The sequence below is a fragment of the Lathamus discolor genome, chromosome 3 (genome assembly GCF_037157495.1).
Source record: "Lathamus discolor isolate bLatDis1 chromosome 3, bLatDis1.hap1, whole genome shotgun sequence".
Lineage (NCBI taxonomy): Eukaryota > Metazoa > Chordata > Aves > Psittaciformes > Psittacidae > Lathamus > Lathamus discolor.
In genome coordinates this window covers 41,135,610-41,152,027 of record NC_088886.1, presented here as the reverse complement: position 1 = coordinate 41,152,027, position 16,418 = coordinate 41,135,610, and the positions used below count along the sequence as shown (strand labels likewise).

At 52.9% G+C, this 16,418-nt stretch overlaps 1 protein-coding gene across 1 annotated transcript in view; it reads left to right on the top strand.

Moving 5' to 3' along the window:
- The window catches only part of XXYLT1 (xyloside xylosyltransferase 1), a 34,339-nt gene extending 24,642 nt beyond the window's left edge, over positions 1-9,697 (top strand). Inside the window, exon 4 of the mRNA XM_065674859.1 lies at positions 8,555-9,697. Coding sequence (XP_065530931.1) covers positions 8,555-8,951 — 397 coding nt within the window. The 3' untranslated portion in view covers positions 8,952-9,697. The remainder of the gene's footprint in view (positions 1-8,554) is intronic.
- The last annotated feature ends 6,721 nt before the right edge of the window (positions 9,698-16,418 follow it).

Below are 16,418 nucleotides of genomic sequence, written 5' to 3'. Positions count from 1 at the left end.
AGGAGAAACACTTTGGTCCTTGTATGGCTGCAAGGCCATTTGCGTTTGCTTCTGCCTAAAACCTAGGGAGAGCTTGCATGAGACATTATCTTGTGAAAGGAAAAGCTTTGTTTCTGCTTGTGATCATGTGAGAGCTCCTGTAGGTGTGCTGTGTGCTCTGTCGCATGGGTTTTGTTCGTTTGAGCGCTGCGAAAATAACCCAGAGAAGTCCATTAATGAGTGGAAGCAAGCCTGCGCAACCTGCGGATCCAGAGGCACGGTACTTTCAGTACTCAGTGTTTGCTGGGAGCTCAGTAGCAGCGGTGCTAAGTCAGTTTGTCACATGTTTGGAAGAGGAATGGAATTATCCTGGGCTGCGAGCAGGCTAATGCTGAATCCACGGCAAGGCAGGGCTCTCGGCATGTCTGGGCTCAGACAGTACGTCCTGTACCTTCTCTTGGGATCTAAATAAAACCCAGAGTGCTGCAGACAGCTGCAGGCAAGGGGAGCAGCTGGATTCCCTGAGTACCAGCTGAGGCAGGGGTGGTGTTTGTACAATACAGCAGTGCAGGTGGGCTGCTGCCTGGGATGGAGCTTTCTGGAGTTGGAGATAACCATCTCCAGCAGGCAGGTCTTGCTGCCTGAGTTCTCCTGGTTTCACAGCTCCTCTTGCAGGCACGTTGCCCTAATGTGGAGACTGCTGTTTTCCCAAATGCTTCTCCCCTGGGGAACAGGGAGCTGCCTGTCATGACAGGCTGTTTCCCAAGCCCCTCAGTCTGAAGGCAGGGGAATTTGCCTTGCCTGTGCCCCACCAGGCATGGTGATGCCAGTGCTGTCTGCCCACAGCCCTGCAAGCCAGACCCTGCGCACTTTGGATTTGAAACCATTTCAAGGCTTTGACTTCATTTGTAGCAAGTGCTGCTGATTGATGCACAAGGAACCGTTCTAGGAATTCTTTGGCAATGGCTACCAAGAAGCAGCCAAAATTAGGGAACAAGCGGAACCTGTAAAGAACTGGCAGCAGAACTGATTTCAGGAACGCGGCATTTCTGATTAAAAAAATTTAAAGAAAAAGGTGAGGGGTTTTGTTGTTTACATCTCTGCACATCAGAAATATATAGGACCCGTTGCACTTACTGCCATTACCAAGCAAACTTGAAATGTCATTTTAAACCAATTAATAAATCGGACAAGATCTGACAACCACAACTATGCATCGATTAGCATGAATACTATTGATAATACTATTAACTGTCCCTTTGGACATATTGGACATTACAGCCACGATTTTTTTCCAGTAGCCAAGACACCCTTGTGTGTTTGGTTGAGGCAGTCAGGTCTCTCCAAGAATGAGTTCAAGCTTTCTTTCCAAGGACTTTGGATTACTTGCAAGGGCTGCCTGAGAAGTTTGCTGTGACTTTGCTATGTTGTTTTGGTTTGAGGTTTTTTGTTGGCCGTAGCACACAAGTCCAGGGTGCATGAGGTGAGCATGCATCAGTTACCGTACCTGCGCTTGTCTTCAACTCCTGAGCTGCTCAGTTTCAGTTCCTGAACATCTCAGTTTCGGTGTCTAGAGGGAGGTGTCACACTGGTGACATCTTGGGGTTGCTGGAATACCTGACTGCGCTGGTAGCTCACCAGCCTCTGCATGCTGAACAATGTGAGCCGGTGGTTAGATCCAGCTGGGTACTTGCACAACTGCTGTCAGCTTCAGTAGTTACATTTTGCCATGGGAAACCATGTGCTGAAAAAAGAGCAGGTCTATGCTGGGCAATGATGCTTGTGAAGGAGGTCACAACCTCTTTTGGGGCTGCTAAGAAAAATGCTATTCATGGGCAGTGGCCTCTGCAGTGCAGGCATTCTTATCTCCTTGCACCCTAGAGAAGGTTTTGCAGCATGGTGGAGGGGGGAGCCTGGGCTGGACATGGTAGCAGAGGTCTCAAACCAGCCCAGCTTAGCTCTTGAGTCTACTCTGGAAAGTGACTGCTGGGGCTGAGCGTCTGGAGGTGGGCCAAGGAGTAGCGGATGGGGCCTCTCAGCCAAGGGCTTCCTCACCAGCACTTAGTAGAGAAGGAGCTTCCAGGAGCTGAAGCCCTTTGATGGAGGAACAAACAAACAGCAGGAAGTGGAGAGTTTTGGGTGCATAGTTGGAATGCTTCGTGGAGTGATACGGTGCTGGAAGCTCACAACAATCCTCTGGAGGGGTTCCCACAACGTTCTCTTGTTCTTTGAAGCTCAGTGGCAATTCCCTCCAGAACTCCAGTGCCAGAACTCCCCTGTGGCAGCACAGCGTTCCGTGGCTGAGTCTCCTGTACAGGCAGGGGGGGATGGAGGCCTTTTATTTCTCCTCCCCACAGCACCAGGTGAACATCTGTGAAGGGAGAACATCTTCCCTGTTCCCAAGAGACCTGTTGGTGGGGAAGGGTGGCCCAGAACAGGCTGCCTGTGCCTCTGAGGCAGGCAGGAGAGCACTGCCAGAGCAGAGTCCATTCACAGTTGTTAACAGAAATCTGCTGTTCCGGCACTAATTAGGCTCAGTGTTTTAAAGTGCCCCATGAACAGGCTGACCCCATCCTTCCCCAGTGCTGAAGGAGCAGAGGGTCTGATGCACACAGCCAATCATTCTCCCCTGCCACTAGTGCCATGCTTGACAGAGGGAAGGAAACTGATCTACAACCCAGACAAGGATTTATGGTCGCACCTCTGTTCAGAGAGTGATTTTAGCACTAGCATGGGGTGCAAAAATCTGGGGGGGAGTTGTAAATCTATGTCCCAAGGAAGGGGTTTGTGTGCAAGCTGCATTCACAAGTTGCTACTGATCATCTATTTAAGTGTGCCCATTTTTGGACTTTTAAGTTCACACAGAAATGTAATCATCAAGAATCAATTTGCTGCTCCAAATACAGGCCTTTTAAAAGTTTGGCATGCAGATGGTGCTGTAGTAGGGAGCAGTGCTGTAGAGACATAATTTGTGCATTACGTGAGAAATCTGTTAAGGAATTACTGATGTCTTCATTGAAGAACGCAATTTGTCAGCGTTTTCCAAGGGAGGGCTGGAGTCCTTCCTGAGCTGGGCCCTCGCTATGAACTCATCAGAGAAGGGTAAGGTGGTCCTGGTGTGCACACCAACAAACACATCCTGCACTTTGTCCTGGGCTGGGAATTGGGTTTGGTTTGCACCATGGTGATGTTTTTCACTGCAGAGCAAGGGGCATCACTGTGTTGGTGATGCCATTGCTCCCAGGAAGCAGAGAGCTGAGATTTCCTGGGTTACACAAGCTGCTCAGCCTCAGCTAAGGCTCTCTGCGCCAGCCTGGTACTGAACCTGCCACCCCAGCTCCTTAAGGGGTTTAGTGTTTGCACATGGGAAATAAGCAATTAGCAACAAGGGCCGCTTTGTTGCAAAGCCTCTGTATGCAGCAGGGCTGAGCTCACCCCAGCCAGAGTCGGGCAGTGCTGGGGTGGGAAGGGGGAGTGTAGATCAGATGCTACTCTGAGTGCAGCCCTGGGGGAGCTGCTTACCTCCAGCTGTGGCAGAAAGTCAGAAGGGCCCATCTTCACTGCAGCAGTGCCTTTGGAGGGATCTGAAAGAAGGGACAACAGCCTTTTCCCAAGGGTTTGTCTCGGTTGAGCAGAGTCGTGGCAAGGGGCAGGCAGCTGCCTGCCACAGCAAGGTTTAGCCAAGATGAGAAAGGTACAAGGAGATTTCTTGGCTGTGCTCTTACTTCTTGCTGACAATTAGGGGCAAAGGCCACCATCATCCCCTGGATGAAGACACCATCATCCAGGTTGCAGGGAACAAGGTTGCTTTTAAGTGTGTATCTGTTACCCCAGAAGCCTTTACAGTTATTTACCCCTTCTGTTTGCTCTTCCCTCCTCTGTTTCAGCCATGTCTTCCATACCATTCAGAACACTGCATACTTCCCATCCTATCCACTGCCTCAGCCAGCTTGCCGGGCACCAGCAGGTGGGCAGCTTGGCTGGGGAATGCACGGCAGAACTGCAGCCACCTGCCTCATCGTCCTGCCCTCCCAGGGGAGCGCTAATAGTGGCATGGAGTGAGGAGCACAGCATGCTCACGCCTCGATGCTTGTTGCACAGGAACAGCAGCGTTTGCCAGCAGCTGCAGCTGGGGATAATGCCGCCAGACATTTGTTTTCTGGCTCAGGAACCAAAAAGCGTATTTAGAGGTAGCGAGAGCGTGCGCTTGTTGTTTTAGTTGGTGTTTGGACTGGCAGGGCTGCTGCCAGAGTGACGCAGAGAGGAACGGCCGGCAGCCTATGCTTCCCTTCTGTGCCAGGAGCCCTGTGCCTTGCTGGACAGGGCTCCGGGTCTCCCAGCCTTGATCCCCATGAAAGGGACTTGGTAACAAAGCGTGTCTTCAAAGTACTGGCTCACTGCTACCACCCATCTTGCAATGGGAAGGATCCACATCCTCATCAGCGAGGCCAGTGGCAGCTGTACAGCTGATGTGGCAAGGCTGCAGCTTCTTGAACATCTCAGATGGGTACAGGCACAAAAGCCCAGTCTGCTGCCTATGGGGTCAGGGCTCCAGGCTTGCTGTTGGTCACTCAGGTGGCACCTTTCCTTCCAGCAAGAGCACCCTACTGCTTTACCAGCAGTTTCCAAGTCATCCAACGAAGTTGTCCCATAACGCAGAGCTGAAATAAACAAGTCCGTGGATTTGGACAAAGTCTTCCACCCACCCAATGTTTTCGTCTTGCTGTGCATGAAAGCAAGGAAAGGACAGGCAAAATACAGCTGACAGCTGGAGCGGTCCCGTCTGCCCCTGGCAGCTATCCCCTGTTTTAAAGGGTGCGATGGCAGCTCTGCCTGAGCTCGTGGCCACTGGGCTGTGAGGCAGAGGAGGTGCCAGGAGCGCCCTGCGTCACGCAGCAAGGGAAGTCACTGTGGAAGAAGGGGTTTTTATCTGGGCTGCCTGGGCCCGGCATTTGAATGCTTGGAAATGCTCTTCTCCAGATGTTTCCTAGCACACGCCGGCTCTGTTTATAAACAGCTCCTCAAAGCAAAGCCCGTTGGGGCTGCAGGCGGGTGCTTGCGGCAGCGGCCCCCACGGCTCCCCCACACCATGCTGCAGGGGCTGGAGCCCAGGGTCACCTCTTTCCCCTCCAGTCTAGAGGTTAACAAAAGCCTCAAATGCCTCCTCTTCCTTTCTCCTCCCCTCCTCCCGGCCAGCAGCTTCCTGCCACATTACATCCCGGCCCTGTTGCATCCCGGCATCTCCAGGCTGCCTTCCTGCCCTGGTTTTCACTGCCGGGGGGGGCAGGGAAGAGGGCACCCCAGAGCCAAGGCTGGTGACAGGCTGCCCTGCCTGAACTGCCTGTCCCGAGGGAGATCCCACCTGCTCCAGGGGCTTGGGACAGGGAGACATCTCGATTGTATCCGATTGGGGTTCAGTTCCTAAATGGTTGTCTCTGGTGCTAGCCCCGACACCCCCTCCCTGCATCCTGGCAGCGTACTCATCAAGCCCTGGAATTTTCCTCCATGTTGTGCCACAGTTTGAGGTGGGTGCCAGGGGCTGATGTTGGGCAGGACAGAGCAGTGAAGGGCACAGGCTGGGTTAGTTGTTTGGCTGGTTGCTGTGCTTCCCCAGCTCCATCTCGTCCAAAGAAAACAATGCTCTTGTACCCGCTACTCTTTCCACTTCCAAATGGGTGGAGGTGCTTTTCGACACTCTTCTCTGTCCTGGCCCCAGCAGAAGGACAGCACCAAAACTCTCCATTAGAAGGACAAAAGCCAAGTGAAATCCAGGTGCTGCCAGTGTCCCTGCCAGAATACCTTTCCCTCTGCTGGCCCAAGCCCAGTACTGGCAAGGCTGCGGTGTGCTGCAGGCGGGCTCCAGGGCCATTGGTGCTGCGGAGCCGCCCGTAGCTCATCGCATCCTGAATCTTGCCCCGGCATCACTCCCCTGGGACATCCCCGTCCTCCCCACCCAGCCTCGCTTCCCCATGGTCCCCATGCGCAGCCAGAGGAGGATGGCCCCGTCACGCCAGTGCTGGGAGGAAGGACTGAACAATTGCTAGTTCTCAGTCGGTCTCCTCTCCCTGCAGAAAAGGGCACGTTACTCCCTCCTTGTTATCAGCCATCACTGAGTAATCCGCTGGGGAACAGTGCTGCTGAAAAATTGAGTCATTTGATACAGATCTGCTTCACCCCACTATGGCCTAGCAATGCTGAGGGCTTGGGCTCTTGCATTTTTCCTGTCTTAACTGCAAGGGGCTGTAATCCCATCCCTTAGTTTGGGCAGCGTGTTTTAGAGGTGAGAACGTGGAAGGAGTCAGCTCTGCTCTGGTGGAGGTAGAAAGGTGCCTTCTTCCTCAGCACTGCTCCCACTCTCCCTCCTGCCAGATTCCAGCATCAATTTTTGGACATGGTGATGGCTTTCCTGGCACTGACAGGGAGAAGCAGAAAGAGCAGGGTGTGCAGAGGTGGGCCTGAGTGAGTCTCTGCTCCGTCCCCTGGACCTGAGCACCTTGGGAGGCTGATCAGCCCCTGGCTGTGTCTTGTCTTTGCAGGTTGAGGTTCCCTCTCATGCAGTGTGGAGAGCATTTTGCCTTCCATTTTGCATGAGCATCCACGAGTTGTCTTCGCAGTGACCTGGTGCCTCTCCCCAAGATATAACTGCTCTTTGCAGAGGCAGAGCCCTTTTATCCCTTCCCTGCCCTTTAGATCAAAGGAGCGCTGCTGCCTGTGGGCTCTGGTGAGGCAGCCATCCTCTGCTCCCCTTCCCTGGGAGGCCTGGAGATGGCTGCTCAAAGTCTGAGCCCTCCTTCCATGGAAAACTACCTCTTGGAAAAAACCCTTCTGTCCTGAATTGGGTGAAAGGGAGCAGTGTTAAGATGCTTCCTGAAATGAGAAATATCAGAGGTTTGATTCTAAAGCATCTAAATGGAAAGCTGTAAGGAAGCAATGCTGCCTGATGGTTGTGGTGCTCCAGATCAGGGAATAGAAGAGGTGCTCGTAGTTGGCATCATTAATAGACCCACATTTTCTGCTGGGACAGTTCTGCTGGTGGCTGTTGAATCCTGGCTCTCACCTTGGCCAGTCTTGCAGTGCTATGCTGGAGATCCAGAGGACAGGCCAGAAGGATGGGTTTAATAGTCTGATCTCTGTGCAAACTGTAGGATTTCCTGAGCAAGTGCCTGTTGGACCTGAGCACAGCTTCTTACAAGAAAGATTTCAATTTAAATGTGGGGGACTGACTACTGCGACTCTGGAGGGGTCCCAGCAGCTAATGTCCCTGCATCTTCTTACATCTGAATTAGCACAGCTTCAGCTTTCAAGCATGGGAACACTTTAAAACTTTGGGTGCTAAATTCACGCCATGTACCAAAAAATTCTTGTTCCCGGGAGATGCATGGAGACTCTGGTCAGTGCCTGACAGATTTGGAGAGGAACCAGTGCCAGGCTTGGCTTATTCTTTATAACAGTGTTTCTCCCTGACATCTTCACAGCAAGGTGCAAAAAGCCAAAACCCAAAACTGCGGTAGCTTTACCTGAAGTGTTAGGGCTGGAAGAAAACCCCAGTGCTGGCAGGCCTGGGCTGTCAAATGGTGAGATAGGACTGCAGGTCCCTCCTGCCCTCTGAACCACAGGCTCAGCCAGCTCTCAGCTGCCCAGCTTTGCAGCAAAGGGTGCTGCTTGGCGCAGAAGGCTTTCAGTCTGAATGGGAGTGATCTTTTGGGGCAGATTCAACCCCAGCCACTTCGTTAATAGCATGGGATGAATTCAATTCCTGCAAGTGGGAGCAGCCAGTGTGTGTATGGTGGGGTGTGTTCACTGCCCCAGGGCTGAGGAAGGAGCCAAAGACATTTTTGGGCTGCTTGCTCAGGTAGTCTAAATTTTTCCCGTTTGAATCACCCTCTGGAGTTAGTTTTGTGCATTGTTATACTTGCACTGCTCTTCTTGGCAGCTAGAAATTAGCTAGTGAAGATTGCATCTGCTAGAGCTACTACAGCAGTGCTCGCTTAGCTAATGACCTGTTGCCATTGGATTTCTTCTTCTATTTTTAAGAACTGTTTCTGCTACTCAGATTTACTTCAAGCCTTTTTGCATAGCCTCAAGCTGGGGCTGATCTTTGATCTGGAGCTTCTCCGTAATCAAATAATAATGATGCTGTGAGCTCTGCTGCTGAGATCCCATTAACTGCAGGACATTTTCCTGGCATGTACCAGCTAGGGGGGCCCTTCTGGTGGTTCCCCCTAGGCACTGGGGATGTGGTTTTGTCTACCCGCACAGCCGTGTGAGCTGTCACACGATCCTGTGTCCAGTTGGCTCACCAGAGTGATGCTGTTGGAAACAAAAGGGGCTTTAGGAGAGACCCAGAGTAGTGGTTTGAGGTCTGGGCGACATCCTGTGCAGGGGGTTGGAGAGAGACACAGCCTGTGAAGCAGCAGGCTGCTCTGGGTGCCTTCAGCCAGCAAAAGACAAACACTGCGAGATCCCTTGGGTGGTAGATCCCTGTGCTGTGATCCAGACCTGCCCAGACTTGACATGGCTGTTCTTTGAGCTGCACTCCCTGACTCCCCTGTTCCTGTTTTTCCTCTCTTTGCAGGCACACGTTCTGGCAGTACCGCCGCGAGAACCCCCAAACCAAAGTGGGGGAGCCCCCTCCTGGTGGGCTGCCTGGCTTCAACAGCGGTGTCCTGCTCCTGAACCTGGAAGCCATGAGGCAGTCCAAGCTCTACAACCAGCTGCTGGAGCCCTCCATGGTGCAGAATCTGACAGAGAAGTACCACTTCAAGGGCCACCTCGGGGACCAGGATTTCTTCACCATGGTGGGGATGGAGCATCCAGAGCTTTTCCATGTACTTGACTGTACGTGGAATCGGCAGCTTTGCACATGGTGGAAGGACCATGGATACAGCGACGTGTTCGACCAGTACTTCCAGTGCAAGGGTGAGGTCAAAATTTACCATGGGAACTGCAACACTCCAATCCCTGAAGACTAGGGCACCACCACCCGTGGAGCAGCTCGGGCTGCAGCCAGCCCTGCAGAGCTGTAGTGGCGGCACCAGCAATCCCTTGGGAAGGATGGCCAGCCCCCATCCATTGCATCCCAGGGGATCCCTTAGGATCCCAAGAATGTTCAGTATCTCACTGCCTGTGGCCTCACCCCTCTGAGAGGAAGTGCAGTCCAGTAGCTGGAGCAGGACATTTCACACTCACCGTGCCTGGAGCTCAGCTCCTGGCTCTGCTTGGGCCAAGTGCGTGGTGCCCATCTGTGCCACAGCCACTCAGGCATGGGGACAGCCAAGGGGCCATCAGGTGACTGCTGCTTTTGCACATGGCAGGGTGCTGTGCAGCCCTGCCTTGTCTAATGAGCAGCAGGAGCCCCCAGCCAGGCAGCGGTTTCATTTGGCATTCCTTGGTGGTCCATTTCTGCACCTCACACAGAGCATCTGTCTGATCCCTCTGGAGAGAAGACACCATCCTCAGGTTATCTTCCTTTTGAAGCATTCCAGAAAGGTGAGAGGGTTTTAAAGACTGAAAAGCTGCTTTAAATTGGGCTACTTACAAATAAAAACTGAACACTAGATGTGCTTTAAAGCCTTCCATTGGTTCTTCGTAGCAATAAAAGTTTTACCTCCCCATCTTGCCTTAGAAGCGTTCAGTGAGTGTGTACCAGTAGGTTCATTTTTCTAGCTTTGCCTTTAACCTTTCATACGAGAATAAAGCTGCAGATGAATATGTGAAACACACTTGGCTGGTTTTCTGCGGCACAACTGTCTGTGCGATGGGAGGTTTCATGCTCTTCTTGTCATGATTAAACAGTAGCTGATGTATATCTGTTGGGCAGCTGAATGTGGTGCCCCACATAACTTATCCTCCATCTGTCCCCAGCGAGTGATGCAATTAAACGGGCCAGCACAGAAACTGGATTTTGAACCAAGATCATCAGAGGTTGGTTTGGAAGGCACTGGGAGGTGCCTCTGCTGTGAGTGAGCGGGCTTCAGGCGAGAGCGCTCTGCTCCCTCAGTAAATCCTGTCTCGGCTGGTGTGGCTGCTGGGTGCAGGCTCCTGTACAGGTCTCTGTCAGCGGGGCTGCACAAGCACATTAACCCACTTTCAGCCCTGCTTGTTTTCACACTGAGCCAGGTGTGTCTGTGTGTGCATCTGTGTAATATGCACGTGCAAGAGAGAGGGACGGGGACCCAACTGCGGCTTAGCCTAATAACAGCACTCACAGTGTGTGGCAGGAGTTTCCTGGGCTCTTGCCCTGTGCCCATGAACCTTCATCTTTACTGAGGGAGAGGCTTCCCTCTGACTGATAGCAGGGGAGCAGCAGGCCGCAACACGGGCTGCAGCTCTGACACTGCCTTCTTTCATTTGCTGGGCCTGTCCATTTCCAAATAGCACAAAAGCTCAGCTTTAAGTGTTTTCAGATCCCCAGGGAAGGAAGAGGTGATAAGAGGGTGAGTGAAAGAAGCAGTAGCCTGCTGCAGTAGATTCCCATTTTCACCAAAGCCCAAGGTGATCAGGCTGTGCTGTGCAAGGCAAGGCGGTCAGGCAGGCTGCTAGAGGCTGCAGCAGCGCGGGATTCAGGGTGGGTGATGCATAGTGCTGGTGCACCCTGAAGGACAAGGAGGGTTTGCACTGGCCTGGCCAGCCAGAGCTGCTGCTGTGCCCTGGCACTCCAGAGGCAGGCAGGGTCTGCTCAGCCAGCGCCTCCTCTGGTTTAGGTGTGAGCTGGAAGGGGACATCCCCATGTTGTGTGACTGCTGGGAAAAACAGAGAGGAGGCAGGGCCTCCTGGTGGGTGCAGTGTCGCGGTCCCATGGTTGGCATCGGTGCTTCATCACCACCCCGGTGTGTCCTGAGGCCCCTGTGACTGCGCCAAGTGGCTCCTGGGGCTGCCCCACATGCACAGCCCCTGCTGTGCCCAGCGATGCTGCTGTGGGGACTCAGCCCTGCGATTGTCAGTCAGGGCACACTGGTGGCACCAGCGACACGTGGGATGTCACCTGCCAGGGCAGGACTTTGCCATCAGTTTGGAAACAGCGGTGCTAGAAATACAGGCCAGGCAGCTCGTGTCACTGGTCCTGGGGAGCAGTGGGGCGATGAGCAAACCGTGCCTTCTTCCTGGAGTTGAGCAGCTCTAGGGTAGCACTGGGTATCGAGGCTGGCCTGAAAGCACCGTGATGGTTTTGGGATGGCATTGCCACAGGGTGACACCAAGGCTGCTAGCCCCAGTAGCCCGGGCAGGTGACCCCCTGCCCCACAGCCACCCCTGGAGCTGTGCCAGGCACTCTTTGCTTGTGGCTGGGGGATGTTCTCCATAGGCTTGGGAGCACCTTTCCCTTTCTGTGGGGGCTGTGAGGGGTACACCTTCATACGGCCACTGTAGCCTCAGGTTTTAAAACAAGCAAGCAAACACCAGAAAACATTCCCTTTTTCCTTTTGTTCGAAATGGCATTCCACTGGGAAACTCGCAGCACTTTTTCAGCTGGGAAAGATGTAGTGAGGGAAGCATTTAATTCAGCTCGGGGTGGTTTTCTCCAGGCTCCACACGCAGCCCAGCGCAGCAGCTCCCCATGCAGCAGTGCCTGCCCCATCCTGACCCACACAGTCCCCAGGGCCATGACTAAGCACCACAGGCAGTGTAGACCTGCACAGAGTTATATATAGACCCTGCACGCAGCCTGGGCTGTGCTGCCTGTGTAATTACCTCCCCTTCATGCCCTGCTGATTGCAGGCACTAATGAGCTCAGCTGCAGAAGCTGCTGTGGCAGCCTGGGGCTGGCTGCTGTGGGGCTGCCAGCTCAGCCTTTTCGAAGGGAGCACCCTTCTTAGAGCTTGCTGGCATTCCTGCACTGGGTGCTCAGCCAGCTGGGGACTGCTCAGCCATCCCATGCCCTCCCTTCAGTGGGACTTCCTGGAAGAATGGGGACTTTTCATCCCCATCTCTCCTCACACTCCGAAGCCAGACACACAAAGTCAAACCTGAGGATCCCCTCCTGGAACTATTGCAACCAGCACTAGCTACTACTAGCACAAGCACAGTAAAAGGTGCTCAGAAGACAGGCTAAGAAAGTTGGGGTTGTTCAGCCCAGAGAAGTCTGTGTGGAGAACTCAGCTTTCCAATATGTGAAGGGGGCCTACAAGGATGCTGGTAGAGGGTCTCTTCATCAAGGACTGCAGTGATAGGACAAGGGGTAATGGGTTTAAACAGGGGAAGCTCAGGTTAGATGCAAGGAAGAAGTTCTTTACTGTGAGGGTGGTGAAGCACCGGGAGAGGCTGCCCAAAGAAGTGGTAAATGCTCCATTCCTGGCAGTGCTCAAGGCCAGGTTGGACAGAGTCTTGGGTGACATGGTCTAGTGTGAGGTGTCCCTGCCCATGGCAGGGGGTTGGAAGTTGATGATCTTAAGGTCCTTTCCAACCCTAACCATTCTATGATTCAGCAGCACTGGTTTGCCACTGAGTTTGCTGCAGTGACTCTGTGGCAGCAGCTCAGGGGTGGACAGACAGATCCCAGTCCTTGGGGCTGGCACCGTGTGCTTGGGCCAGTGCTGGTCTCCTGCCTAGCAGAGGGATGTGCCGACTCCAGAGACTAGATCTGGGCTGGTTGGAGCCCTTTTGGAAATGCAGCAGGAGAAAGGCGAGCAGCAGATGGGGGACACTGCTGTGATACAGGGGGACACAGCTGGGGGGAGCAGGGCCCCGCCAGCACAGGCTGGCTGCAGGGATGGGGCTGTACCCCACTGGCATTGCACCCACGGGAGAGCTGCAGTGGCCCAGCCAGGGCCCATGACCGGGGACAGTGGGTTTTATACTGAGGTTACTCAGCCCAGAGCTGCTCCATCACGCCTGTTGGCTTCCTGCTCCTTGTCTTCTCACCACGCGCTCACAGCTTGCCGTGTTCTTCCAGAATGGAGAAGGAGACAGGAGTCTCCTTGCACTCTTTGAGGAAGATCAGGCTGTGGAAAGTAGCTCCCGTAGCTTGAGCTTAAGTAGAAAATTCAGTTTCTTTCCTTGTATCACTCAGCATTCATGAGAAATTGCACACAGAGCAAACAGTATCCCCTGTTTTCTGTCCAGCTTTGCTTTCAGCCCCACGCTTGAGCTGCATGGGATTTTTGCTCTCCTCGCCTGCGTTTCATAACACTGTCAGTGTTTATTCTCTTACTCGCTGGTACTTCTTTCCCATTTGAAACAATCAATTGTTGGTATAAACTCACCTAGGGAGCAATTACTGTAAGCCTAACCCAAACAGGCGCTGGGGGTGCTCCATTAAGCAATAGCCCCACCTTCCCCTCTCTGCTGCTCCCAGAGGATACAATATTTACTTTTCAGCTCTCTGCTATTCATACGGAGCGCGCTTCGGCCGGCGTGCCAAGAATAACACAAACCATAACAACAGCCTTAAGAGCTGAGATGGAGTTCCCGACTTTGCAGAACAGCAGAAGAAGCCAACCTGTGATTTTGCCTTTGCTAAGCAACGCCTGGCTGCAGCGGAGCGGGCAGGCGGCAGCACCACCCAGACATATGCCCCCAGAGCATCAGAAAGAGGCATGAAAGGAGCAGTGAGTTCGGACCATGGGTCGGTGACTGATGGGTTTCCCTTTTAATGAAGGTTTTCATTAGGCAGCTGTATTGTTTGGTGAGCTCTTCCTCAAAAGCCTTGCAGAGCCGCAGAGGACACATTCCATAGAACTGTGAGAGTTTCAGCCAGGTTTTCAGGAGCTCTGCCTCTGACCATCATGAACCTCCATGGCTTTAATCACTAATTGCAAACAAATTGCTGCCCGGTCCTGTTAGTGCTTTCAGCACCATCAGGGCTCGGTTTGTGCAGTTCTCCTCTGGAAATCGTTTATTGGCTAACCAGCTGCTGATGGGGAGCAAATTACCTTGTTGAGGTATTTCACAGGAATATTGTAGCTGTGTGGTACCTCAGTGTTAATTCTCAATGTTAAGTCAGCAATTTGCCTGTCAGAAGAAAAAGCGGAAGCAAAGCAGTCTGGAGCTGCCAGCATGGGCTGCAGGCCTGGCCCTGCCAGGAGGCTTTAGTGTTGTCCTCCTGGGGAAGGGGATGCTCAGCGCTTTGAGGGGTGCTCCTGAGAGCCAGTGTTCTTCCTGGGGCAGATGTGATGCCACTGCTGTTGTGGGAGGTAGGAAACTGTGCCCCGTGGCTCCAGCTCCCCTCCAAAGAGGTACCTGCGAGCTCTCTCCCAGCTCACTCTGGATGGATTTTGTCCCCTGCAGCCCTGGCAGGGTGCTTGTCCCTGCTGACGGCTGTCACCCGCACAGCACCAGCACCAGCTTCTCCTTCCCCTCCCGCTCGGCCATTGCACAGCAGCAATTTGTGACCCTGCTGGTGACAATCCTAAAGCTGCGCAAGCCGCGGGCTGCACGCAGAGCCCTGTTCACGGCAGGCACTGCGGGAAGTATCTCCACTTACCACCCACACACCGCTTGCTCAAAGTGCATTTTGCGGCTATTGAAAGTTCTGGGGCCTTTGTCATAATGTGTCCCCTCCTTGGAGCTGGTCAGGATAAACAGACCCTTTGAAGTACTAAGGACAGTCCCAGTTTAGGGAACAAAACACTTGCAGATGCCCTGTGGCACATGGTGCTTTCGGCACTGTGTCAGGAAGAAAAGATGGTTGTTTTTTCCTGCATCATGCTTTTCACTCTCAAACTCATCGTTTTTCTATGCTGGAGGACTGCCCTGGCTACCTGGGGAACACAGCAAAGACGTGCCCTTCCAGCAAGATCTGCCGAGCTCGCGAGAGAGACAAGTTTTATACGGAATGCTTAACAACAGCAGCAGCAGTAAGGAAACATGATCTTGAGCCCCTCAGCCATGGAACAGGGGCATGGAGTGCTGTCAGGTGAAGGATGCTCAGTGCAATGACAGGTCCTGCGGCAAAACCAGTCTAAAACCATTATCTGGAAAATGGGGGATAATGGTGACACGGCAGAACCTGCTACTGACGCTGAGCTGTTCAGGAGAGGGAAATGTAGAGCGAGTGTGAAGGACTGCAGAAAACGTGGTTGATAAGGAGCAGTAGGTAGCAAAGTGGGAAACTGGAGGCCAGCGCAATGTGCCTGTGCTGACACACACACACGCTGATTTGCGTTTTCAAAGCAGCAGACGTTGCAAAAATAGGGAATACAAGAAGTCAGCGCTATTAAACCAAATGTCATGAGATATTCCACCGTGAGCCATATACCTGTAAACGTCAAACATCTTTTAGCAGATGCTACTGAATTTCTTTTGCCAGTCATTGCTCCAATGAAGTTTCTCCAAGAAAGAATGAGGATACTGAATGCAGAGTTGTTCTGTCTTCTCCTTCCCTCAAGAGCTGTGTGTAATAAGATTCATTACTGAGTAATAATAATAATAGAAGTATTTAAACAATGCTCGGCTGAGGAGGGAGTGCCAAGGCAGTTATATACTTGCCATAGAAACAGAGTACCAGGTTCTTAATGAGTAAATGTGTCGGCTGAATTTGGGCAGCAGCATCAGGCAGGCTGAGTGGGTGCAGTAACATCCCATCAAGATCCTGAGAAATGGCTCTGTGGTCTCCAGCACCCAGTTACCAGTCTGCAGTTCTGCAGCTCCTCCTGCCCATGGGTTCCTGCAGCCCCTCTTTAGCCAAGCCTCCCTTTGAAGGAGCCATATTGTCCTGGTTTTAGAGGGGAAAAAGAAGCAGGGACTGAGAAACCACTGACATGGAACCAGAAGGGAATTGCTGGGGTTTCAGCCTGTCCTTTCAGCTGCCAGTCCCAGATGTCCCAGACTAGGGGAGACAGGATGCTGACCTGGGAACCAGGTGTCCTGGGGTGATGCAGCTCCTTTTCTCCGTTTCATTTTCATATCCCTCACAGAGAAGCGATGCCCACCCTGCTGTGGTTGGGATGGACCAGTTCAGCAGGTACCTAGAGTATCACATTCACACTGGGAAGGACATGGTCCAGGGTGCTGGGGATGTGCCTGTAAAAGCACCAGGTATGGTGGGCATGCAGAGTGGCATGGGAGGGTGGCAGGGAGGGCTCTGAGGGGAAAGCAGTCAGAAGTCCTCAAGCAGCAGCACTTGAAAGCGAAGTCCCCTTGCCCTCAAAGCCACATCTGGGACAGGACATGGAGTCTGAAGTGCCACCGCGCCCAGCAGTGCAGGAATGCTGCGGGCAGACATGAATTATATGTAATGCTCTCAGCTACATTTATCCTTCTCAAAATAACTTTTCTTTCTGCAGATCAGTTGTCTGAAAACCATAATTGATACTCTCCAAGCTCTTTATAGCTGCTTGCAGAATAGCAGCCTCGGTAATGCAGGCATGGACCTGACCAAAGCTAAATCAGTGCTGGGGCCAGCAGCAGGGACTGGGCTGAAGGGAAGGACATTTGTGGCTACCCCACACCTGTGAGCTGCAGGGATAGTTCTGGGATGTTAGCAATGGGCTGGGGGGCCATCC